The 26,778-nt window shown below is 45.1% G+C and overlaps 1 protein-coding gene across 2 annotated transcripts in view; it reads left to right on the forward strand.

The window, feature by feature from the left end:
- Positions 1 to 26,778, forward strand: part of SORBS2 (sorbin and SH3 domain containing 2) — a 463,189-nt gene that overhangs the window by 368,038 nt on the left and 68,373 nt on the right. For both annotated transcript variants that reach the window (XM_075347124.1, XM_075347123.1), the window contains exons 14-15: positions 1,894 to 1,977; positions 21,664 to 21,720. In XM_075347124.1, coding sequence (XP_075203239.1) covers positions 1,894 to 1,977; positions 21,664 to 21,720 — 141 coding nt within the window. The remainder of the gene's footprint in view (positions 1 to 1,893; positions 1,978 to 21,663; positions 21,721 to 26,778) is intronic.

The following is a 26,778-nucleotide window of genomic DNA, read 5'->3' on the forward strand; positions in this document are numbered from 1 at the left end:
GTGTTGAAACAAGCGGTGTGCACAGGGATGACGTCATCGCTGTGCTCACCGCTCTCAAAACAGATTATCTGGCCGTCAGACAGGAGGAGATCGCGATGCTGCAGACAACGGTGACATGTGAATATACTGATTCACTGCGCCCCGCGCTGATGATGATGCGCGGGGGCAGTCAATACATCCGCACATGATCACTCCATTCTGTAGTTTCCAGGGGTGATCACGCGGGCCGGCTGTTAATTATGTGCGCACCCCCCGCCCATCATCCCGCCCACCTGTCAGCACCGGCTTCAGCGCTGAGGGATGATGGGCGTGCATATGAAATGAGCGGGCCCACGTGGTCACGGCAGGCGCTGCTACAGCCTGCTCGTGCTGCCGATGACCCGCTCCACTGCAGCACCCTCATTTCCCGCAGCCACGTTCAGACTATAAGATGCACCCCCCACTTTCCCCCAACATTTGGGGGAAAAAAGTGCGTCTTATAGTCCGAAAACTACGGTACCTGTCTTGCACCGATGCCACAATAGTCAAGAGCTGCATTCCTAATTATTCAGGCTTCAGAGCTGAAATGTGAAGTCTCAACATGTGCGTGGAGCTTACAGGGACCTAATGACTGAAAACGCTTTATCATATTGTATTATATTGTAGGAGCTTAAGATAAGTAAAATGTTTTAACAAAGCTTGAAATTGGTTTTCGCGATAGCACCCGCCCCCGTCGTTCGTGCGACATTTGGTGCTCGCTACCGTAGGGAACATTATCGCTACAGCAGCGTCACACGCACATACCTTGTCAGCGACGTCGCTGTGACCACCGAACATTCCCTCCTTCAAGAGGGAGGTGCGTTCTGCATCATAGCGGCGTCACTATGCGGCCGACCAATAGAAGCGGAGGGGCGGAGATGAGCAGGACGTAACATCCCGTCCACCTCCTTCCTTCCTCATTGCCGGTGGACGCAGGTAAGGAGATGGTCGTCGTTCCTGCGGTGTCACACATAGCGATGTATGACGACGCAGGAACGACAAACAACATCGTACCTGCAGCAGCAACGATATTAAGGGAAGGAGCAACATCTCAACGATCACCGTTTTTGAATGATTTTGCGATCGTTGATCGTCGCTCCTTGGTGTCACACGCTGCGATGTCGCTACCGGCGCCGGATGTGCGTCACTAACGACGTGACCCCGATGATATATCGGTAGTGATGTTGCAGCGTGTAAAGCACCCTTTAGGCTCTTCATGACATTTAACACTGAGAGGCTGAGATCCGATTTGGCCATTAATCTGTTAAACATGCATTTTCCTGTACCAGTCTGATAACCTTCCAGCATCTAATGTATTAGTGCCGTCACAAGATTACTCCCAGACATGTTAGACGCCCCCAACCTTACACCAGTCGTGAATCTTCTAATTATTTCACACCCAACAAATGCCGAACACAGCGACTACAGTAAAAGGAAACCGAGAATGACATATCTAGTAGGTAAAACCATATATGGGAGCTACAATAATTTTTAGTTAAAGTATATGTAACCTCTGGCTACCCAAGCCAAGTGATCGTACAGATCTCCACAGCAGGAGGAATACTGAGGAGCTGTCAATCAGGTGAAGTGGGTGGAGATTGAGTTAATCTTTCATAAAGTATAATCTAGCTATTGTGACTTGGATTTTCAAAGTAAATACACATCCTCATCAGGTCTAAAAGATATTTTTAGTGATAATTGCAGTTTGTATTGTAAAATCTGGTGACAGATCCTCTTCAAGTGTTGGCGCTATTAATAATAATCTGTTGTTGAACACTCTGGTGCGCTAGTGTTTGATGCTTGTATACTGCTATCATTCTAGAATTTGCACCCTTTGAGTACCTTTGACCTCCCCCTCCTTGCTTCCTACTCCAGAATGGTCGTATAAATCCAGATGAGATAGATTTAGAAAATGAACCATGGTATAAATTCTTTTCAGAGCTGGAGTTTGGACATCCGGTAAGTGAGGTTAGATACTAATGCTTCCCATAGGTGTTAGGATTATCTAATCCTGTGAAGCTTATGGTTTATTAACTCCCACTTATGCACCATCAAGAATAAGATTATGCTGTGCACCTAAGGTAGATAGGAACAACCCGTAGTCCTAATAATGGGTAAAATTAACACTTGTTTTAGCATGATAGATATTGAGCATATTGATGCATAAACTGTATTCTACAATGGAGCTTCCATTAACTGATAGTTTAGGGTGTCTGATGTCTGCATACTCTGCAGAAAGTGAAAAATGCTTATCATAGTACAAATCACAGAAACCATTACACCCAGCAACGACTACTTATACACATCTGCTCCATGAATTAAATGCTGCGTCCAACTGTGATTAAAGCTGCTATGAAAGCTTATACACAAATCAGCATACAATATCAAGTAGTGTGAAAAAAAAAATATTTTGACTTTAGTGACACAAACACCATCATCTTGAGCAGAATTTCACCACCACCACAAACTATTTGTGTATGTAGCTCTTTCAAAGACAAATACAGCCATGTCCAATGTTATATGTCCTGTCCTCCTTTAGCGAGATATTAGCATTTAATTTTATATGTAAATGAGGCTAAAGATCTATTTGTAGATCTGAAACCTCTGTCACTCCAGCTCCATTTCCCACTCAGTGTCGCCTCCTCCTACTTGACTAACTGACAGCTCTTTTGCCTGGAGTCACACATCATAGAGGTGGAGGGCACTGGGCGGAGAATAGAGCTGGAGTGACAGAGGCTTCAGATTAACCATAGCTCTTCCGTTTCATTTGCATATCAATTCACAAGCTGATTTCTCAGTAATGGAGGAACAGACTGGCCACTTGTATTTGAAAGAGTTACATGCACATATAAATAGTTTGGGTTTTGAAATTGCTTGAAAGAATTAGGTCTAGATTGACGAAGAAACAAAAAAATATATCAAGTAGTCTGCATGTTGCCATGTTCTACATGATTGCGAACTTAATTACATTTGCACCTTTTTAACACAGTTTGAACTAAATGATAAATAAGTCTATGTGCCAAGTTCTACAGTATGCCTAAGCAAATGCATAATTGCACTAGTATCATGAAAAGGGAAATAGTAGGAGGAAATTCAGTGCAACCGCGACAGTTAGAGAGTTCTGAGAACTGGAAAATTCCCAAGTAGGAATGCAACTTTTTTTCAAATGTATATACAATACTGTGCAAAAGTCAGAGACCACCTTTCTTTATGACTATTTTGACTGCAAATTAAGTAAAAAGTACATTTGACCACTGCAGTGAAACTGAACACTTTCTGCCAGGATACCCCACAGATTCCAGCATATTGATAAGGGTACAGGCAGGAGGCACATCATGATCATCTCACCATCTAAAGACCCTTCAAACAAGTAAACTTTGTCCTTCTAAGAAAACTCATTTAAAATATCCCATTGTTTGGACAATCTCTTTTCATATATGGCTATACTCAGTGATTTCTGAAGGTGAACCCATATTTATCAGATCATCAGAATGACTTCAGCTTAAGGCCCCCTTCACACGTCAATGATTCCGGTACATATGACGCCCATTTTCATACGAACCGGAGACACTGACATACTGTACGCAGACTCATTAAAATCAATGGGTCTGCGCACACATCAGTGTTTTCACAAGGACCGTGTGTCCGTATGTTCCGCCCGGAGATGAGTCTGTTTTTCTCTGGCAGCATGGATGTCACATAGACCTTACACTAATGTGAACTGTGTGACACGTATCGGAGAAAACACCGGTCTTTGAAATAAAATGATTTTCTATACTCGCCTGTCTCCAGCACTGATGTCACTTGCTTCTGTGGCCCGCTCATTATACTCATTGCATATTCACTGCCCTGCTGACCCGGAAGCGGCAGCAGCAGCGCCGAAGACAGCAGTGTCAGGGACAGGTGAGTATAGAAGTTCCTGCTGTCCGTGTGCTATCTGGATGTCACATGGATAGCACAGGGACAGCACATGTGTGCTAAAATCACGGCACATGGATGGGCCATACACATCTTCAACACAGCTGTGCAAAACACAAATGTTTTTCACGGGCGTGGGATGCGGGCCTTAGAATGAGTTTTCCTGATGGGAAACCCCTTTTAAAGTTTTTATCTTCAAGAGTTTTCTTTGAAAAAGAATTAATATATCTGCCTTTCTTTCTACTGGTAGAAGACAACGTCATGTTATGAATCTGAAATTAAACAGAAAAAGAAAATAAAATTTACACCAGAACACCGAAATTGAATATTTGGGATGTAGACAATGGTGCATTGGACTGATTAGTATAACTATTGAAGTCCTTTGAAGAAATTGAAGGCAGTATGGACACTATCTACACCCCTCATTGTAATAAAAGCATGTGTGGATGCACTAAATACTGAAGAATGTGATGTTTCATTTAGGTAAAGGGGTTGTCGTAAGTTCTTAAATGCTAAGTGCTTGTAAACCATTAATTGCTGTTTTCAATTAAAATGAAAGTGGATACATATATTTTAGAGTGGAAAAAGCAACAAAAAGAAAAAAATAAGTCCTAAAGAAGCTTTAGGCTATGTGCGCACTTTGCGTTTTTTTTTCTGCGTTTTTAGCTGCGTTTACAACTGCACTGTCATTGACAAAATGCATGCGTTCTGATTTCCCAGCAAAGTCTATGAGAATCATGCAAAATCTGTGCACACGATGCTTTTTGAAACGCAGCATTTTGATTGTCAAAAAACACTGCGTTTGAAGAAGCAACATGTCAATTGTTTGTGCCATTTTGGCAGCGTTCTACACCCATTGAAATCAATGAGTTGTAGAACAACACTGCCGAAACGTTAAGCAGTGCGATTGCACTGCATTATTTTTGCGATCCACATGTTTTTATAACATAACAAAGGCAGGTCTTTCGGTCTCTCTCTCTATGTCTCTCTCTCTCTGTCCATGTCGGTCTCTACCTCCCACCCCCTCTCTCATACTCACTGATACACGATCACCGGCGCAGCGCTGCACGGCGTTCACACTGTGGCGGCTTCTATTTTGAAAATGCCGACCGCTCCTTAATCCATCACGTATTCCCTGCTTCCCCCGCCCACCGGCGCCTATGATTGGTTGCAGTCAGACACGCCCCCACGCTGAGTGACAGCTGTCTCACTGCAGCTAATCACAGCCGCTGGTGGGCGTGTCTATATAGAGCAGTAAAACAGATAAATAAATAATTAAAAAAAAAAAAACGACGTGCGGTCCCCCCAATTTGGATACCAGGGTAAAGCCACCCGGCTGGAGGCTGGTATTCTCAGGATGGGGAGCTCCACGTTATGGGGAGCCCCCCAACCTAACAATATCAGCCAACAACCGCCCGGAATTGCCGCATCCATTAGATGCGACAGTCCGGAATTTACCCGCCTCATCCCGAATTGCCCTGGTGCGGTGGCAAACGGTGTAATAAGGAGTTAATGGCAGCAGCCCACAGCTGCCACTAAGTCTTAGGTTAATCATGGCAGGCGTCTCCCCGAGATACCTTCCATGATTAACCTGTAAGATAAAGAAAATAAACACACACATCCAAAAATTCCTTTATTTGGAATGAAAGACAAAAAAACACCCTCTTTCACCACTTTATTAAACCCCTCAAAAACAACTCCAGGTCCGACGTAATCCAAGGTCCCACGACGCTTTCAGCTCTGCTACATTGGAAGCTGACAGGAGTGGCAGTAGAACACCGCCGGTCCTGTGAGCTCCATGCAGCAACTGAAGTGAGTCGCGCGATCAGCTGTGCTGTCACTAAGGTTACTCGCGGCCACCGCTCTCAGGTGGAGGACTGCAGCTGTGGCCGCGAGTAACCTGAGTGAAAGCACAGCTGATCGATTGGCTCACTGCAGTTACTAAGTGGATTTGCGATCACAGGTGAGTCCTTCACGTGTGAACGCAACTCAAGCCACGGCACACGCACAGAGTCGCGCGATCACAATGAAGTCGGGGGAAGTTCATCCGAGTTCATTCTGATCGCGTGGCACTGTCTTGCAGCCAGCCATGCTCTTTTTGACAGTGCGATCCCACTTGGCTCTGCTGCAAGTCTAAGGGGATGCTGCAGAGCCGAGTGGGATCGCACTGTGAAAAATGAGCGTTCTGGATGCTTTTCCCACTCTGTTTATGGCAGAGCAAGGATCCAGAACGCATGAATTCTCCAGGAGTGTGCGCATGTTGCGTTCTGCTGAATGCGTCTCAGAATGCAGCTTTTTCGGCTGCGTTCTGAGATGCACAGGCAGCGACTTACTTGCTGCGGAATCGAACGCAAAGTGTGCACATAGCCTTAGATGTTTATGGATAGTGTGGCCATAAGATTCAGTGTAATCCCTGCAAACCTGCACATTCTGGATCTTTTTTCACCTGCTGCACCTCTTTCCTCATGCCACTGATGTTGTTGTGCTGGAACACTGGAAATCTGTCAACCAGCATCCAAATTGAAAATAAGAGTGCTGCCTTTGTGAATGAGAGAGCCAAATAATGAAAAAAAAGGAAAAACTTATGTACAGCTTTCTTCTTTTTTTTTTCTTAATTTGTCAGTTCAAACTTACAATATAAACTAAGCCCATAGTCTTGTAATGGTTACAGCCCCTATAAAAATCCCACCTTTAGCACTCTGCCTCAACGCTGCGGAAACTGAAGTTGAATCAACTATGTTAATTATTGTGATACTTGGCGTGGCCAGAAGCCCCCTACTCCCTCACTAGTGATTGTCTGTGCTGGGTGGTCTGGAGTAAGTACCGTCGGCAGCTTAGGCCCAGACAAGCCAATAAGTGCTGTCAGTCACTTCTAAACAAGGCAAGAGCATGCAAAATCAGTTTATATTTTCAAGTTTCATATATCCACATGTATTACTAATTATACCAAAGGATACACACTTAAAAAAACAGCTTTTGGTATCGGCAACAGCCAAAACAGAGAAGGAAGATACCAAGATAGCGGTCAGATAGGAGCGCTAGGAAGGAGGAGGACTAGGTGGGTTAAATTTACAAACAAACCTTTTATTTAAAAACCTTCTAACGGCCACTACGTGTTTCAACAACCGATTGCTGTCTTCATCAGGTGTACCACCTGATGAAGACAGCAATCAGCTGTTGAAACGCGTAGTGGCCGTTAGAGGGTTTTTAAATAACAGGTTTGTTTGTAAATTTAACCCACCTAGTCCTCTTGCTTCCTAGTGCTCGTATCTGACCGCTATCTTGCTATCTACTTGTACTATCCTTGTGAGGGATTAACGGCAGGAGCAGCTCTGGGAGCGGAGGTTCTCACACACCAGCCACTAGGACCTACGGTTGCTGGGTTACCGGGCTTGTTCTGGCTGGCATAGCACTTCCAGTCGCGTGCGGTCACATGACCTACCCGGAAGAAGTCGATCCATGCTGGTTCCAGGATCTGTGCATAGCTCCAGTCTCCAGCGGTCTCCCTGAGGACCATTCACCGCTCCAACCGGGGTTGTGCAAGGGTGCACAACCCCATTAGGTGAGCAGCCTCCGGGCATTAACTAATTCCACCCTTACCACTGGGTGCTACACAGCACATCTCCATCTGTCACAAAACAGAGTAAGTGGCTCGCCTGGCTAATGAATTGAGCCTGATACTCAGGTTCATTCATCATATGCTGACATTTCACGTGGCGCAGGGTGGTAGCTGTGGGCAAGGTACTCGTCTCTTGCACGCCGACACGTTACATGGAAGATGGAATCCTGGGTGTGTGCATTTGTACTGGGTAGACTTGCTATTGTGACGCCCTGGCAAAACCAGGTAGTCACAGACAGGCCACTGTATAACACCTTCCCTCATTAGGAAACACACAGCCAACCATTAAACCCTAGTCACCCCCCCCCTAGGGACAGATAGACACACCAGTGGGCGTCGCCAGGCGGTTAGTGCACGCCCTCCCAGGGGTTTAGACTGTCCGGGGAGGGAAAAGCAGCATATCAGTTTTAGAGTTCAGTGTGAGTGGAGGTCAGGCCTGAAGCAAACTGACAGGTACCAGGGTAGGAGCCCTGGTGCCTTGGCTAGGAAGCAGACGGTGGTCTCTGTCGACAGGAGACGGGAAGACGGCTCGGTGGAACCGAAATGGACCGGGCCAGGGTTGTAGCCCGCCAATACCAACACGGGGAACCGACCCGGAAACTGTAGCACAAAGGGGGGTACTCGGACCCTGAAGCCAGGAACCAGAACCTACTGGAACTGGTTAATTAACCGATTGAGGCAAGGACTAGAGGTCCTGTCCCACCCAAAGTCCCTTATAGAAGACAACAGCCCACTGATTAGGGATAAGAGGTCACCCCCATGGCCCATAGATCCCACTGGCCAGCGTCTGCGGGCACGGCTCCTTAGGCCACATCCAGCCGGGAGCGGACTCCTACGTTTCATACAAGGAAGTCTTTTCTACTTAAAAACGGTGCAGGAAAAGGATGGATTACATAAGCAAGGATGATTGACCTTAGGGAGATCAACATCCAGCACCATGGAGACACCATCACGTGTTTCTCAACGCAGTGATTCTAGAACAAGGCCCCCTGGGAAAATATGCAAAACAGGACTGCCGTGGAAACACCATCACATGTCTCAACGCTGGCAGGAAACTAACCAGGTCTTTCACCGGGAAGGAACGACGACGGGAAGGGCAGTCTCCAGTCAAGGAAACCGCCTATGCCAAAACATGGTATCCATCCACAGACAGCTGTTTCGGGGTATTTGCCCCTCATCAGTGTGGAGTAGGCAGCGGCTGCTGGCACGGGGGCGGCACACTATCGCTCTCAGACTGTTTACAGCCACATCTCGGGACAAGGTGGACCCCTTCATTTTCCATAGGAATGAGCCAGATGATGTTAATAAAACAGTCTTTTGCTTACTGATCTTTAGAACTATATACCATAGGTAGTATATTGAACACTTGCAATCTTCATCTTGCAAACATGTCAGATTGTCTCTCCAGTAAAGGAGACAAACTCTAGCACAGCGCCACCTATTGGAAGTAGCGATCCTAAAAGTCACAAGTGGATTTTTGACAATCCTTTGCAATATGACTCAGGATATATAAGCCAGATCAGAATCCCAATTTGCAGACACGGTGTTTCGGGGTGCTTGCCCCTCGTCAGTGCAAAGTATGGGGGTGTCTGATCTGGCTCATGAGAAAGCTATGTGGGGACCACGGGGGAACACTATTCTCCTTAAGGAGACTTTGCAAGCCAGTCTGGCTGCCAGGTAAGGGGACTTATAGCTGCAATGCCCCTAAAATTCCACGGGGGAACACTATTCTCCTTAAGGAGACTTTGCAAGCCAGTCTGGCTGCCAGGTAAGGGGACTTATAGCTGCAATGCCCCTCTGGGAAATATTCAAATTGTCTCTCCAGTAAAGGAGACAAACTCTAGCACAGCGCCACCTATTGGAAGTAGCGATCCTAAAAGTCACAAGTGGATTTTTGACAATCCTTTGCAATATGACTCAGGATATATAAGCCAGATCAGAATCCCAATTTGCAGACACGGTGTTTCGGGGTGCTTGCCCCTCGTCAGTGCAAAGTATGGGGGTGTCTGATCTGGCTCATGAGAAAGCTATGTGGGGACCACGGGGGAACACTATTCTCCTTAAGGAGACTTTGCAAGCCAGTCTGGCTGCCAGGTAAGGGGACTTATAGCTGCAATGCCCCTAAAATTCCACGGGGGAACACTATTCTCCTTAAGGAGACTTTGCAAGCCAGTCTGGCTGCCAGGTAAGGGGACTTATAGCTGCAATGCCCCTCTGGGAAATATTCAAATTGTCTCTCCAGTAAAGGAGACAAACTCTAGCACAGCGCCACCTATTGGAAGTAGCGATCCTAAAAGTCACAAGTGGATTTTTGACAATCCTTTGCAATATGACTCAGGATATATAAGCCAGATCAGAATCCCAATTTGCAGACACGGTGTTTCGGGGTGCTTGCCCCTCGTCAGTGCAAAGTATGGGGGTGTCTGATCTGGCTCATGAGAAAGCTATGTGGGGACCACGGGGGAACACTATTCTCCTTAAGGAGACTTTGCAAGCCAGTCTGGCTGCCAGGTAAGGGGACTTATAGCTGCAATGCCCCTAAAATTCCACGGGGGAACACTATTCTCCTTAAGGAGACTTTGCAAGCCAGTCTGGCTGCCAGGTAAGGGGACTTATAGCTGCAATGCCCCTCTGGGAAATATTCAAATTGTCTCTCCAGTAAAGGAGACAAACTCTAGCACAGCGCCACCTATTGGAAGTAGCGATCCTAAAAGTCACAAGTGGATTTTTGACAATCCTTTGCAATATGACTCAGGATATATAAGCCAGATCAGAATCCCAATTTGCAGACACGGTGTTTCGGGGTGCTTGCCCCTCGTCAGTGCAAAGTATGGGGGTGTCTGATCTGGCTCATGAGAAAGCTATGTGGGGACCACGGGGGAACACTATTCTCCTTAAGGAGACTTTGCAAGCCAGTCTGGCTGCCAGGTAAGGGGACTTATAGCTGCAATGCCCCTAAAATTCCACGGGGGAACACTATTCTCCTTAAGGAGACTTTGCAAGCCAGTCTGGCTGCCAGGTAAGGGGACTTATAGCTGCAATGCCCCTCTGGGAAATATTCAAATTGTCTCTCCAGTAAAGGAGACAAACTCTAGCACAGCGCCACCTATTGGAAGTAGCGATCCTAAAAGTCACAAGTGGATTTTTGACAATCCTTTGCAATATGACTCAGGATATATAAGCCAGATCAGAATCCCAATTTGCAGACACGGTGTTTCGGGGTGCTTGCCCCTCGTCAGTGCAAAGTATGGGGGTGTCTGATCTGGCTCATGAGAAAGCTATGTGGGGACCACGGGGGAACACTATTCTCCTTAAGGAGACTTTGCAAGCCAGTCTGGCTGCCAGGTAAGGGGACTTATAGCTGCAATGCCCCTAAAATTCCACGGGGGAACACTATTCTCCTTAAGGAGACTTTGCAAGCCAGTCTGGCTGCCAGGTAAGGGGACTTATAGCTGCAATGCCCCTCTGGGAAATATTCAAATTGTCTCTCCAGTAAAGGAGACAAACTCTAGCACAGCGCCACCTATTGGAAGTAGCGATCCTAAAAGTCACAAGTGGATTTTTGACAATCCTTTGCAATATGACTCAGGATATATAAGCCAGATCAGAATCCCAATTTGCAGACACGGTGTTTCGGGGTGCTTGCCCCTCGTCAGTGCAAAGTATGGGGGTGTCTGATCTGGCTCATGAGAAAGCTATGTGGGGACCACGGGGGAACACTATTCTCCTTAAGGAGACTTTGCAAGCCAGTCTGGCTGCCAGGTAAGGGGACTTATAGCTGCAATGCCCCTAAAATTCCACGGGGGAACACTATTCTCCTTAAGGAGACTTTGCAAGCCAGTCTGGCTGCCAGGTAAGGGGACTTATAGCTGCAATGCCCCTCTGGGAAATATTCAAATTGTCTCTCCAGTAAAGGAGACAAACTCTAGCACAGCGCCACCTATTGGAAGTAGCGATCCTAAAAGTCACAAGTGGATTTTTGACAATCCTTTGCAATATGACTCAGGATATATAAGCCAGATCAGAATCCCAATTTGCAGACACGGTGTTTCGGGGTGCTTGCCCCTCGTCAGTGCAAAGTATGGGGGTGTCTGATCTGGCTCATGAGAAAGCTATGTGGGGACCACGGGGGAACACTATTCTCCTTAAGGAGACTTTGCAAGCCAGTCTGGCTGCCAGGTAAGGGGACTTATAGCTGCAATGCCCCTAAAATTCCACGGGGGAACACTATTCTCCTTAAGGAGACTTTGCAAGCCAGTCTGGCTGCCAGGTAAGGGGACTTATAGCTGCAATGCCCCTCTGGGAAATATTCAAATTGTCTCTCCAGTAAAGGAGACAAACTCTAGCACAGCGCCACCTATTGGAAGTAGCGATCCTAAAAGTCACAAGTGGATTTTTGACAATCCTTTGCAATATGACTCAGGATATATAAGCCAGATCAGAATCCCAATTTGCAGACACGGTGTTTCGGGGTGCTTGCCCCTCGTCAGTGCAAAGTATGGGGGTGTCTGATCTGGCTCATGAGAAAGCTATGTGGGGACCACGGGGGAACACTATTCTCCTTAAGGAGACTTTGCAAGCCAGTCTGGCTGCCAGGTAAGGGGACTTATAGCTGCAATGCCCCTAAAATTCCACGGGGGAACACTATTCTCCTTAAGGAGACTTTGCAAGCCAGTCTGGCTGCCAGGTAAGGGGACTTATAGCTGCAATGCCCCTCTGGGAAATATTCAAATTGTCTCTCCAGTAAAGGAGACAAACTCTAGCACAGCGCCACCTATTGGAAGTAGCGATCCTAAAAGTCACAAGTGGATTTTTGACAATCCTTTGCAATATGACTCAGGATATATAAGCCAGATCAGAATCCCAATTTGCAGACACGGTGTTTCGGGGTGCTTGCCCCTCGTCAGTGCAAAGTATGGGGGTGTCTGATCTGGCTCATGAGAAAGCTATGTGGGGACCACGGGGGAACACTATTCTCCTTAAGGAGACTTTGCAAGCCAGTCTGGCTGCCAGGTAAGGGGACTTATAGCTGCAATGCCCCTAAAATTCCACGGGGGAACACTATTCTCCTTAAGGAGACTTTGCAAGCCAGTCTGGCTGCCAGGTAAGGGGACTTATAGCTGCAATGCCCCTCTGGGAAATATTCAAATTGTCTCTCCAGTAAAGGAGACAAACTCTAGCACAGCGCCACCTATTGGAAGTAGCGATCCTAAAAGTCACAAGTGGATTTTTGACAATCCTTTGCAATATGACTCCGGATATATAAGCCAGATCAGAATCCCAATTTGCAGACACGGTGTTTCGGGGTGCTTGCCCCTCGTCAGTGCAAAGTATGGGGGTGTCTGATCTGGCTCATGAGAAAGCTATGTGGGGACCACGGGGGAACACTATTCTCCTTAAGGAGACTTTGCAAGCCAGTCTGGCTGCCAGGTAAGGGGACTTATAGCTGCAATGCCCCTAAAATTCCACGGGGGAACACTATTCTCCTTAAGGAGACTTTGCAAGCCAGTCTGGCTGCCAGGTAAGGGGACTTATAGCTGCAATGCCCCTCTGGGAAATATTCAAATTGTCTCTCCAGTAAAGGAGACAAACTCTAGCACAGCGCCACCTATTGGAAGTAGCGATCCTAAAAGTCACAAGTGGATTTTTGACAATCCTTTGCAATATGACTCAGGATATATAAGCCAGATCAGAATCCCAATTTGCAGACACGGTGTTTCGGGGTGCTTGCCCCTCGTCAGTGCAAAGTATGGGGGTGTCTGATCTGGCTCATGAGAAAGCTATGTGGGGACCACGGGGGAACACTATTCTCCTTAAGGAGACTTTGCAAGCCAGTCTGGCTGCCAGGTAAGGGGACTTATAGCTGCAATGCCCCTAAAATTCCACGGGGGAACACTATTCTCCTTAAGGAGACTTTGCAAGCCAGTCTGGCTGCCAGGTAAGGGGACTTATAGCTGCAATGCCCCTCTGGGAAATATTCAAATTGTCTCTCCAGTAAAGGAGACAAACTCTAGCACAGCGCCACCTATTGGAAGTAGCGATCCTAAAAGTCACAAGTGGATTTTTGACAATCCTTTGCAATATGACTCAGGATATATAAGCCAGATCAGAATCCCAATTTGCAGACACGGTGTTTCGGGGTGCTTGCCCCTCGTCAGTGCAAAGTATGGGGGTGTCTGATCTGGCTCATGAGAAAGCTATGTGGGGACCACGGGGGAACACTATTCTCCTTAAGGAGACTTTGCAAGCCAGTCTGGCTGCCAGGTAAGGGGACTTATAGCTGCAATGCCCCTAAAATTCCACGGGGGAACACTATTCTCCTTAAGGAGACTTTGCAAGCCAGTCTGGCTGCCAGGTAAGGGGACTTATAGCTGCAATGCCCCTCTGGGAAATATTCAAATTGTCTCTCCAGTAAAGGAGACAAACTCTAGCACAGCGCCACCTATTGGAAGTAGCGATCCTAAAAGTCACAAGTGGATTTTTGACAATCCTTTGCAATATGACTCAGGATATATAAGCCAGATCAGAATCCCAATTTGCAGACACGGTGTTTCGGGGTGCTTGCCCCTCGTCAGTGCAAAGTATGGGGGTGTCTGATCTGGCTCATGAGAAAGCTATGTGGGGACCACGGGGGAACACTATTCTCCTTAAGGAGACTTTGCAAGCCAGTCTGGCTGCCAGGTAAGGGGACTTATAGCTGCAATGCCCCTAAAATTCCACGGGGGAACACTATTCTCCTTAAGGAGACTTTGCAAGCCAGTCTGGCTGCCAGGTAAGGGGACTTATAGCTGCAATGCCCCTCTGGGAAATATTCAAATTGTCTCTCCAGTAAAGGAGACAAACTCTAGCACAGCGCCACCTATTGGAAGTAGCGATCCTAAAAGTCACAAGTGGATTTTTGACAATCCTTTGCAATATGACTCAGGATATATAAGCCAGATCAGAATCCCAATTTGCAGACACGGTGTTTCGGGGTGCTTGCCCCTCGTCAGTGCAAAGTATGGGGGTGTCTGATCTGGCTCATGAGAAAGCTATGTGGGGACCACGGGGGAACACTATTCTCCTTAAGGAGACTTTGCAAGCCAGTCTGGCTGCCAGGTAAGGGGACTTATAGCTGCAATGCCCCTAAAATTCCACGGGGGAACACTATTCTCCTTAAGGAGACTTTGCAAGCCAGTCTGGCTGCCAGGTAAGGGGACTTATAGCTGCAATGCCCCTCTGGGAAATATTCAAATTGTCTCTCCAGTAAAGGAGACAAACTCTAGCACAGCGCCACCTATTGGAAGTAGCGATCCTAAAAGTCACAAGTGGATTTTTGACAATCCTTTGCAATATGACTCAGGATATATAAGCCAGATCAGAATCCCAATTTGCAGACACGGTGTTTCGGGGTGCTTGCCCCTCGTCAGTGCAAAGTATGGGGGTGTCTGATCTGGCTCATGAGAAAGCTATGTGGGGACCACGGGGGAACACTATTCTCCTTAAGGAGACTTTGCAAGCCAGTCTGGCTGCCAGGTAAGGGGACTTATAGCTGCAATGCCCCTAAAATTCCACGGGGGAACACTATTCTCCTTAAGGAGACTTTGCAAGCCAGTCTGGCTGCCAGGTAAGGGGACTTATAGCTGCAATGCCCCTCTGGGAAATATTCAAATTGTCTCTCCAGTAAAGGAGACAAACTCTAGCACAGCGCCACCTATTGGAAGTAGCGATCCTAAAAGTCACAAGTGGATTTTTGACAATCCTTTGCAATATGACTCAGGATATATAAGCCAGATCAGAATCCCAATTTGCAGACACGGTGTTTCGGGGTGCTTGCCCCTCGTCAGTGCAAAGTATGGGGGTGTCTGATCTGGCTCATGAGAAAGCTATGTGGGGACCACGGGGGAACACTATTCTCCTTAAGGAGACTTTGCAAGCCAGTCTGGCTGCCAGGTAAGGGGACTTATAGCTGCAATGCCCCTAAAATTCCACGGGGGAACACTATTCTCCTTAAGGAGACTTTGCAAGCCAGTCTGGCTGCCAGGTAAGGGGACTTATAGCTGCAATGCCCCTCTGGGAAATATTCAAATTGTCTCTCCAGTAAAGGAGACAAACTCTAGCACAGCGCCACCTATTGGAAGTAGCGATCCTAAAAGTCACAAGTGGATTTTTGACAATCCTTTGCAATATGACTCAGGATATATAAGCCAGATCAGAATCCCAATTTGCAGACACGGTGTTTCGGGGTGCTTGCCCCTCGTCAGTGCAAAGTATGGGGGTGTCTGATCTGGCTCATGAGAAAGCTATGTGGGGACCACGGGGGAACACTATTCTCCTTAAGGAGACTTTGCAAGCCAGTCTGGCTGCCAGGTAAGGGGACTTATAGCTGCAATGCCCCTAAAATTCCACGGGGGAACACTATTCTCCTTAAGGAGACTTTGCAAGCCAGTCTGGCTGCCAGGTAAGGGGACTTATAGCTGCAATGCCCCTCTGGGAAATATTCAAATTGTCTCTCCAGTAAAGGAGACAAACTCTAGCACAGCGCCACCTATTGGAAGTAGCGATCCTAAAAGTCACAAGTGGATTTTTGACAATCCTTTGCAATATGACTCAGGATATATAAGCCAGATCAGAATCCCAATTTGCAGACACGGTGTTTCGGGGTGCTTGCCCCTCGTCAGTGCAAAGTATGGGGGTGTCTGATCTGGCTCATGAGAAAGCTATGTGGGGACCACGGGGGAACACTATTCTCCTTAAGGAGACTTTGCAAGCCAGTCTGGCTGCCAGGTAAGGGGACTTATAGCTGCAATGCCCCTAAAATTCCACGGGGGAACACTATTCTCCTTAAGGAGACTTTGCAAGCCAGTCTGGCTGCCAGGTAAGGGGACTTATAGCTGCAATGCCCCTCTGGGAAATATTCAAATTGTCTCTCCAGTAAAGGAGACAAACTCTAGCACAGCGCCACCTATTGGAAGTAGCGATCCTAAAAGTCACAAGTGGATTTTTGACAATCCTTTGCAATATGACTCAGGATATATAAGCCAGATCAGAATCCCAATTTGCAGACACGGTGTTTCGGGGTGCTTGCCCCTCGTCAGTGCAAAGTATGGGGGTGTCTGATCTGGCTCATGAGAAAGCTATGTGGGGACCACGGGGGAACACTATTCTCCTTAAGGAGACTTTGCAAGCCAGTCTGGCTGCCAGGTAAGGGGACTTATAGCTGCAATGCCCCTAAAATTCCACGGGGGAACACTATTCTCCTTAAGGAGACTTTGCAAGCCAGTCTGGCTGCCAGGTAAGGGGACTTATAGCTGCAATGCCCCTCTGGGAAATATTCAAATTGTCTCTCCAGTAAAGGAGACAAACTCTAGCACAGCGCCACCTATTGGAAGTAGCGATCCTAAAAGTCACAAGTGGATTTTTGACAATCCTTTGCAATATGACTCAGGATATATAAGCCAGATCAGAATCCCAATTTGCAGACACGGTGTTTCGGGGTGCTTGCCCCTCGTCAGTGCAAAGTATGGGGGTGTCTGATCTGGCTCATGAGAAAGCTATGTGGGGACCACGGGGGAACACTATTCTCCTTAAGGAGACTTTGCAAGCCAGTCTGGCTGCCAGGTAAGGGGACTTATAGCTGCAATGCCCCTAAAATTCCACGGGGGAACACTATTCTCCTTAAGGAGACTTTGCAAGCCAGTCTGGCTGCCAGGTAAGGGGACTTATAGCTGCAATGCCCCTCTGGGAAATATTCAAATTGTCTCTCCAGTAAAGGAGACAAACTCTAGCACAGCGCCACCTATTGGAAGTAGCGATCCTAAAAGTCACAAGTGGATTTTTGACAATCCTTTGCAATATGACTCAGGATATATAAGCCAGATCAGAATCCCAATTTGCAGACACGGTGTTTCGGGGTGCTTGCCCCTCGTCAGTGCAAAGTATGGGGGTGTCTGATCTGGCTCATGAGAAAGCTATGTGGGGACCACGGGGGAACACTATTCTCCTTAAGGAGACTTTGCAAGCCAGTCTGGCTGCCAGGTAAGGGGACTTATAGCTGCAATGCCCCTAAAATTCCACGGGGGAACACTATTCAGAGGCACATACATCATGGTTACAGGCAACGGCACATTTCTTAGAGAGCATGTTACACAGGTAAAACAGGTTTTACTGAGAGCCTCTATCTTTCTGGAACAGGGCCACATGGGTCAGTGTGTTTCGCTGTGCCCACTGTACTCAAACTACTTGCACTTATGTCAATCAGGGCCACTCTTAGAGCTGTGTCAGGGCCACATGGGTCAATGGGATTCGCTATGGCCATTGTATCCAAGCTAATTGCACTTATCACAATCAGGGCCACTCTTAGAGCCATTACCCTTTCTAATGTGTCCTCATCCGGGCTGAACCTTTTCCTCTACAGGGTCCCCCTAGGCTGGCAATCACTGGACTCACACTTCCAAGTCTCTTCCTCCGTGTGCCCCATCTTGCCTGTTTTGTAGAATTCAGTTGCCACTATCACCACTGCTCCAAACTAAGCTTACTACCTTCTGCAAGTCCTATTTCACTGCACACACCTAGTACAGCTGTTCTGCTGAGAGTCCTTTCCCTTTTCACTCTTTCTCCATAACTATCTGCTAGCAGGAACTGTTTCCTGAAAATGGCCAGTAATTGCTCCCTTCTGCCTGACTGGTTAGATATCAACCCTGCCACTTCCAAAAACAGGACACTGTAGCCCAAAGGAGAAGCAAAACATGTTACACACAGGCAAGTATAGCAGGTGCATAACATGACATGAACTACAATCTTCAGAGAGAGTGTCAGACATCTTCTCCACACTCTTACAGACACACAAAAGGGGGAGGGAGCTCTCTGAGTGTTGGAAGTCGAGTTGCTGGAATGGCGAAAGTCTACTCGGACCGGCAATGGAACTTTAATATTACTTAATGTATTAATGTATAAAACTATGTTTAAAGGGGTTGTCCGGTCTACATCTATAAGTCTGCAGTTGCTCTATGTGACTGCAGACTTGTGAATCCTCACATTGCACACACAGTGCGCTGTGAAGATTCGCTATTTTCAGAGCCAGGAATAGCAATCAAATGGCCGCGAGTATGCAATATGCATACTCCAGACCACATTCCAACTAGTGGCGTCCGGCCTGGCTCAATGCCTATCCCAGCTCTAACAATGGCGAATCAAACCTAGCATCGCATGCACTGTGTGCTATGAAGGATCATAAGTCTGCAGTCACATAGAGTAACTGCAGACTTATGGATTTAGACCGGACAACCCCTTTAATTAGTTTCAATGTTAAAACATCTTAACTGCTTTTTATTATACACATCATCCCTATTAAGGGTATTCTCTGACGTTTGACCAGTATTGTATGTTTATTTATAATTTCTACTTAATCAGGTCATTTGAGCTATGAACTACGAGTCTGAATTAGTGCTGATCCACTACAAGTTTGCTGCTTAGTTCTGATATCGTCTTGTTTTGTAGCAAGTTGTCATTTAATAACATACTGCCAAACAAGTTGTCACACACAGATCATCACTGCTCAGGTATAATTGTTTTTTTACACCAAGTACATTTACAGTTAACAAGTGGTGTTGCTGAAAATAGCATTAATCTTTGAGGGCTGTGTGCACAATCTCCTGTGTATGCCTATAATACTGTATGTGGCTTCTGCCCATTTTCCCGGCATTCTGACAAGGAGAAACCTTTCACAAGCAGGAAGCAGGGAAAACAATAAAATACAGACACCTAAATAGGAAAGGGTTCTTTACAGTTAGAGCGGTCAGACTGTGGAATACACTACCACAAGAGGTAGTAATGGCAGATACTATAACAGCTTTTAAAAAAGGGCTGGATGATTTCCTCAGTACACAAAACATTGTTGGTTATAAATGACTTAGTGACTAAATGTAGAACTGGTGGAGGAAGGTTGAACTAGATGGACCTAGGTCTTTTTTCAACCTATGTAACTATGTAAGAATTGAATACACTGAGACTACAGTGTGAAGCTTCATCACTTGACATTCTGATGTTATTAGATAGAAGTAGAGCAAATGCAATATGATAAAGCCTTTGTCCCTTTGATTATAATGAGCAAGAGGAATATGGGCTATGTTAGGGGAACCATATCAGAGAGAAATAAGGAATCGAGATGACAGGCAAAATGCCACCTTAACTACATCAGCTATACATATACACAAGCGCTTCCAAATTATTTATTGCGCTATATAGCAAAGCAGAAAAGACTGCTTCCTCAACTCTGCTGATCATCTATCCAGAAATATAAATGTTAGTGCAGAGCAGCAAAGTACCAGGCTTATCAACCTTTTAGTATTATAGTACCTTACAGTGGGCAGATACGCCACTTTGTTCCTGTGGTAGAACACTGCAGTGGCCAGATGCTAGTTAAATAAATGTGTTTTATTTAAAGATGTCCAAGCAATTTTTTCCCCCTAATCCTTCTGAATTATGTATGTAACGTAATGCAGGTATATTAAAGGGGTGGTTCACTACTCCACATTAGTGGCCACATCAATGTACAGCTGATAGAGAAGGTTTTTTTCAAATACCTTGTGTAGTACATTCTGTCTCTGAGCAACGTTATTGCTGTCTGGTCATCCCCATCGCGTGAACCCTGGGCTCCGTGACCTTTGAGATTTGGAGTTTCACCACTCGTCACAGCCCAGCATCGCCCCTGCCTGCGATGCTCTGCAGCGAAGCAGGGAGCGTGCAAGATACTTGGGTGTGATGAGAGGTGAAACCCTGCCCACAGCCCAATTACTTAGGGAGTATGGGTCCCACCTCTGTAATGTCGGGTCAACTGGAAGTTGACGTGACATCACCGGATCTCAGAGATCACAAAGCCCAGGAGTCACGTGATGGGGATGAGTGGACCTCAATAGCGCCACTCAGGCAGAATGTACTACACAAGGTATTTGACAAAAGCCTTCTCTATGAGTTTTACATCGATGTGGCTACTAATGCTGAGTAGTGAACAATCCCTTTAAAATATTTACCAATCTCTGTCTTCCCCAGTTTCCAGCACTGCATCAGTCCTCTTCTGATCCACATGACCTGAAGTCTCACATATTAGCTCACACAGGGCTTTGTGTGGAGGAGAAGTTGCTTTCTTACTGTAAGTCTATGGAGCCATGTTATAGGTCTCATAGACTTATATTGGAAAAGAAGCGTCACCCCATACAGTGAGCCGGCAAAGCTGAAGAGCAGTCATATGGGCCACAAGAGGACCAGAACAGCTGGAAACTGGGGAAATAGATGGCGTTCAGTTAGAACTCTAATACATTTCAGAGATTTCATTCACCCAATGTGGTTGAAAAATTATTTTTAGGGTATGCTACAATTCTTTTTTTAAACTGTCCTACATCAGGTTTGTGGTCTTTTTGTTCCTATCGATTTAGTAAAAAGAAACTGAATTTTCAACTTCATGTATATCTTTTATGTATATTTTTGCTATACCGCAATGTGAGTTCCTATAGACTAATTTCCAAGTACTGTATGTGAAGTTTTGCAGGACAGTAATAGTGCTGCTTGCCGGGTTTCCTTATTAATACAAGTTATCAGTTAGCTATCATGAGTTTTTCTCAGGTTACTGTGGTATAATCCTCAGGAGGCAATTCTCAGTGCACATTATAAGCTCACAAATAATATGTCATTATACCATCACATTTACTTGATTGCATTAACTGACTAGTGCAGTATGTCTGGAAAGAGGTGCACAGGAGAAATGGTGCAAAATAGGGTGTTACAGAGTGCTGGGACTGCATGTCTTCCTATTGTCATTGTGTGGTGTTTTGTGTTTTCTTTCCATTGCTAAAAGCTTGTAGAGTGGCTCCCTGCATAGGACATCAGTGGCACTAACGTGTCCCCAGCACTCCGCAGACGTGTGCTTATTGCTTTGTGTGGCTTGCATGTAGACAATTCACAACCTTCCACTAATCTCTCTGTTTTTCCTCATGCCAGTAGTTTGCTTTCTTTACCTTTTTGAAGCCTTTTTTTGGAAAAAGTAACACCAACATTCTCCATCACTTTGGTAATGGTCTACTATCATGATTATCCATTTCACCTCTGCATTTCTGTTCTGTGTCTGCCGCCAGCCTCCTAAAAAACTATTGGATTATGTGCAGGAGAGTCCCCCTCGTGTGCCTACTGAGGTAAATCTTATTCATTGTTTGTATGGCCTTTGAAGTTCTTCATTTTTCTGTTTATGGGTACATTAAGGTTATGTTCACAAGTAGAGGAAATGTTGTGGATTTACTGTCTGGATTTATGGGAGAAAAATCTGTGGCATAAAACAGAAGCAGCAAAATGGAAGGGTTTGCTTCACGCTCCCATTTCCAGTAACACTTAGCTCCCATCTTCCTTCTTGTCGGGGGGTGGAACACTCTTAAAGATAGAATATTCCGCCGGCAGCATGGCTCAGCTGATAGCCAAACTGTCCACTTTCCCATGTTGCTTTATCTCTGCAGCATCGGACACTGAGGTTGGAACCAGTTATCCAGCCAGGCTCAGGGCTGCACTTTTAAGCTGTATAGCAAAAAGTTTACAAGCGTAAAAATGTTCCTAGGAGATTGGTTAGCTCTGAGGTGGATGGTAAGGCTAAGGACACACAGCGAGTAAAACGGAGCAAGTGCAATGCGATAAAAAATCACATTCCACTGTGACCCATGTTACTCTATGGGTTCGCTTCCATGAGCTATTTTTTTTTCTCAGCCCTAAAAACAATCGCAGCGTGCTGCGGGTAGAATCCAATTTGTTTTCACTCGCACCCATACAAGTCTATGGGTGCTAGAGAAACATCGCATTGCACTCGCATTACACCGGAGTACGATGCGAAATATGCATCAGCTGACAATGGAGGAGATAGGGAAATTAGTCCCTCCCGCTCCTCTGCAGGTGTGATGTGATCGGAGGATGGCATCACAGTGGCATGATACTCGAATTACACTCCAGCAGAGCGGGAGCCGAGTGTCATGAGATGCACTCGCAGTAGTCCTTGTGTGGCCCCAGCCTAGCCTTGGCAATAAGCGATGCACTCCAGAATTAAAAATATTTTTGTTCTTTGGATGAGACAACCCTTTTAAGCAAATTAATCCAATCTATTTATTGTGAAAAAATATTTGTGCACAAATTGACGTGATGATACATTTAATTTCCCACATCACTTCCTTCTCTGGGTTGTTTGCTCATTTGTTGCAAATTTTTCTTATTGAGTTCAATGGGGAAGCAAACTTCTGCCGCAATTGAGGATTATGGTGGATTTTGCTGCAAATTACTCATAGGTCTGCAGCAAAATCTAGAAGATCTAAAATAAAAAATGTTTTACTTCCCCATCTCTCCTGTGTGATTCCCTGCTGGTCCCTGTACAATCTGGCCGCCTGCAGTGAAGTTTCATTCTATATGATGGCGGCAGCGGAAACACAAGCCACGTTGTATAGAGACCAGTGTGGGAACCTTGAAAGTTGAGTATAGCGGTTTGTTTTTTTACAACACACTTTGTAATTCTTCGTAGGGAAATCAGCAGCACAGACTGTACCAAAAATGTGCACAATTTGGTGCATACATGCTGCTGGGAATATGATGTAGATTTATTATTATTTGTTATGCGTGCTTATATAGTGGCATCATATTCCACTGCACTTTACAGACATCATCCCAATGGGGGCTCCCAATCTAAATTCCCTATCAGTATGTCTTTGGAGTTTGGGAGGAAAGTGGAGAACCCGGAGGAAACCCACGCAAACAAGGGAAGAACATACAAACTCCTTACAGATATTGTCCTAGGTGGGATTACATCCCAGGGCTAAAAAACAACAGCGCTAACCACTGAGCCACTGGGCCACCCGCTGCCATACTTGTCTCTACAGAGCAGAAATTTTTAACCACATTTCCTCTACATATGGACATACCTTAAAGGGTGTAAAAGAGTAAATCTTTTCAATAACACTAGATTTCCATTATATAACAAATATACAAACTGTAGTTGTTGGAACTTTTCTTCACAGCAATGAACATTCTTGTATCCATCGCACTTTTAGATCTGTGCACATATAGAAGGACATTACTGAGTATTCTGGATAATCACATACATAGGAACTTGACTGACAGGATTTTGACATCTTTCCCTATAGGAAAATATTTGGGGATACCTTTTTCTGGCAAAGTTACTAAGGTTACTTCAGGAATGGCAATTTAGCTTTTTTTGTTTGTTTTTTTTGTTGTTTTTTTTTAACCTATTTTTGTACATCATGAGATTTCCCCTGTGGCAGCAGAGAAAAAAATGCCAACCATCCTCTTCTCACTTATTCTATTAAGTAAGAAGACAACATTTCTCATTTTTTATTTGAATTTAAGGTAATTTAAAGGGAACCTGTTAGGTCTGATAATGCTGTTAACCTGCAGATGTAAGGTTACCCTGCAGGTTAAGGCTATGTGCCCACGGGCGCTCGTACCTGCGGATGTATCTGCTGGTACGGGCGCATGTTTCCCGCAGCTGCCCGCCAGCGTCCTCAGCTATTTTTAGCTGCTAGATTACAGCGGAATAGCTGCGGGAAACATGCGGAGATTCATGCGGCTTACCTGCGGACGTCCCGGCCTCTTATCTCCATAGCGGAGGGCCGGGACATCCGCAGGTAATTCCGCATGAATAATTGACATGCAATTATACATGCGGATGCCTACATCCGCAGCATGGTCGGCAGCCACACTTTCCGCAGCGTGGACACAGCACTCTCCATGTCCCATAGGATAACATGGGGAGTGACTGTACATGCTAAAACCTGCGGATTTATCTGGAAAATCCAAAAAATCTGCAGGTTTTCCGCGGCAAAATCCGCAGAAACAAGGTCCCGTGGGCACATAGCCTAATAGTGTTATGAAGGTGCCTGGCCATTGTACTGAAAGTGCATGAGAAAAAATCAAAACATCTGCAGGTTAAAAATGAGATCCAAGGCGACCGCTTCCCTCTAGCTGTAACTTTTTATGGTCTGCAATGTCCTCCAAAATCCAGAGTATACTGAACATGAAATGTGGGCCATGGTCTTTTAATTTTACCTATTAAAAAGAATTAAACATTATTAGATTTTTTATGACTGTACATGTGTTTTTTTATAATATTGACATTATTATATAAACTAGAGCACTTTGTGAACAGATAATGGTCCAGAAGTAAGATAAAGGCAGCAGACCTTTCTATAGCAGTAATTTCAGTGTATAGTCACCAACGTCTGCGTTATAGTCACCAACTTCTGGGTTATAGTCACCAACTTCTGGGTTATAGTCACCAACTTCTGGGTTATATTCACTAACTTCTGAGTTATAGTCACCAATTTCTGGGTTATAGTCGCCAACCTCTTGGTTATAATCACCAATTCACAGTTATGGTCACCAACGTCTGGGTTATGATCACCAATTCTAGGTAATAGTCAGCAATTCTAGGTAATAGTCAGCAATTCTAGGTAATAGTCACCAATTCTAGGTAATAGTCAGCAATTCTAGATAATAGTCAGCAATTCTAGGTAATAGTCACCAATTCTGGGTTATATTCACCAACTTCTGGGATATATTCCTTTGTGGACATTAAAATAATTTCTATGCCGTACATTTTTTAGTGTCGGTCTTTTTTTTCCATTTTTTTTTTCACATTCCAGCAAATTAGCCTGAAGGGTTTGCTTGTATCTAATGAGCTTAAAGACTGGAGCATTAATTTAACCTAAAGTGTTTCAAGTGACCCAATTAAAAAAGAAAACCACAACTGAATATTTAGTAGCATCCATTTGGATGCGAGAAAGGAGTGAAACTCTAGACAGCCGCGGTGCAAGTTATTGCGAGAGAATCTCAATCTCATAGTGCAGAATACACTAATCACATGACTGCTATAAAAAAAACAAAAAATAAACATTTTGGTGACAGATGTTTTTATACTTTTATAGACTGTACATTGTATATGTAAAAGATGAAACAAACCTCTTTCTGAACATTTTTCTGTATATTGCAAAACCGTGCAATATTGATAAGCCAACATTTCTACATAGAACCTCTTCTTGGTTAGGTTTGTCTGCTGTGCATTTAGCAGCTTTTTCTCATGCAGCAGCAGACACAACCTTCTCTTACCATTAGTGCCTCCTTTATGTTTTCTTTTATAAGTGATTATTATTCCAGAGATAGTGGGTGAATAAAACATAATGAAAGGTCGGGTGCTATTCATTGTGAGAATAATTTACAGTACATAGAATTTTCCGTATCCAATAAGCAGATTGAAGGTTACACAACACGTCACTTATTATTCTGAAACCACTTAGTGAATATAATACAATATCAATAACAGAAAATACCATGAATATGTAGCCTTGCCACTTAAAATGATTGTCCTTCCCCTGATAGATACATCTAGCTCAAAGGACAAGAACATATTTACATAGTTCATTTTCCTCAGCATTTTCATAATATTTGCTATTTTTAAGAAACAAAACCTACCATAAACATCACTAGCCAAGTGGGATTAGAGAGTAAAGCTGCTGGAGGAATATTCTGTTCCTTACTGTCCACCTATGTTTCTGTTGACACCATGTTGACAAGTTGAAAAGGAAACTGCTGAGAATGTCTAATTTTCCATGGATGTTCTGCTCAATGTCTTCCTATGTAAGATTCCCCTGGATGCCTCTCTCACCTTAGGCTATGTGCGCACTAGGCCGTTTTACCCGCGGATTTACCCGCGGATTTGCTGTGGAAATTTCTTGAGAAAATGAGCATGTCAATTCTTTTCCGCAGGTACCTGCGGATTTCTGCAGTACAGCCTGCAAAATCCGCAGGGAACAACCTGCGGGAAAATCGCGGCAAATCCGCATGCGGATTTGGTGCGGATTTTTTCCGGAAGTCCGGAAATCTTCCACTCCCAGAAGTTTCTCAAGAAATTTTCTTCATTAACTTCACATTTCTAGTGCGCACAAAGCCTTAATAGTAATTTCATTGACATCAGGAGACTAGAGGTTTTGTATGCAGCCTTATAATATGTCATGTAAAGTACCTCCAGCCAGAAATAGTCTTTATCATTGTCAGTCCTGACTGATTCTACCACCTATAGTGCTTATAATCCAGTAGTATCCTAAAATGGCTCTCAAGTGTATTAAAAGTGAACTCACCAGGTGGGAAACACAATGCAATCTGTGGGCAGCATGTTGTAGAGCAGGGGAGCTGAACAGATTGATATATAG

Source organism: Anomaloglossus baeobatrachus, chromosome 1, assembly GCF_048569485.1.
Source record: "Anomaloglossus baeobatrachus isolate aAnoBae1 chromosome 1, aAnoBae1.hap1, whole genome shotgun sequence".
Classification (NCBI taxonomy): domain Eukaryota; kingdom Metazoa; phylum Chordata; class Amphibia; order Anura; family Aromobatidae; genus Anomaloglossus; species Anomaloglossus baeobatrachus.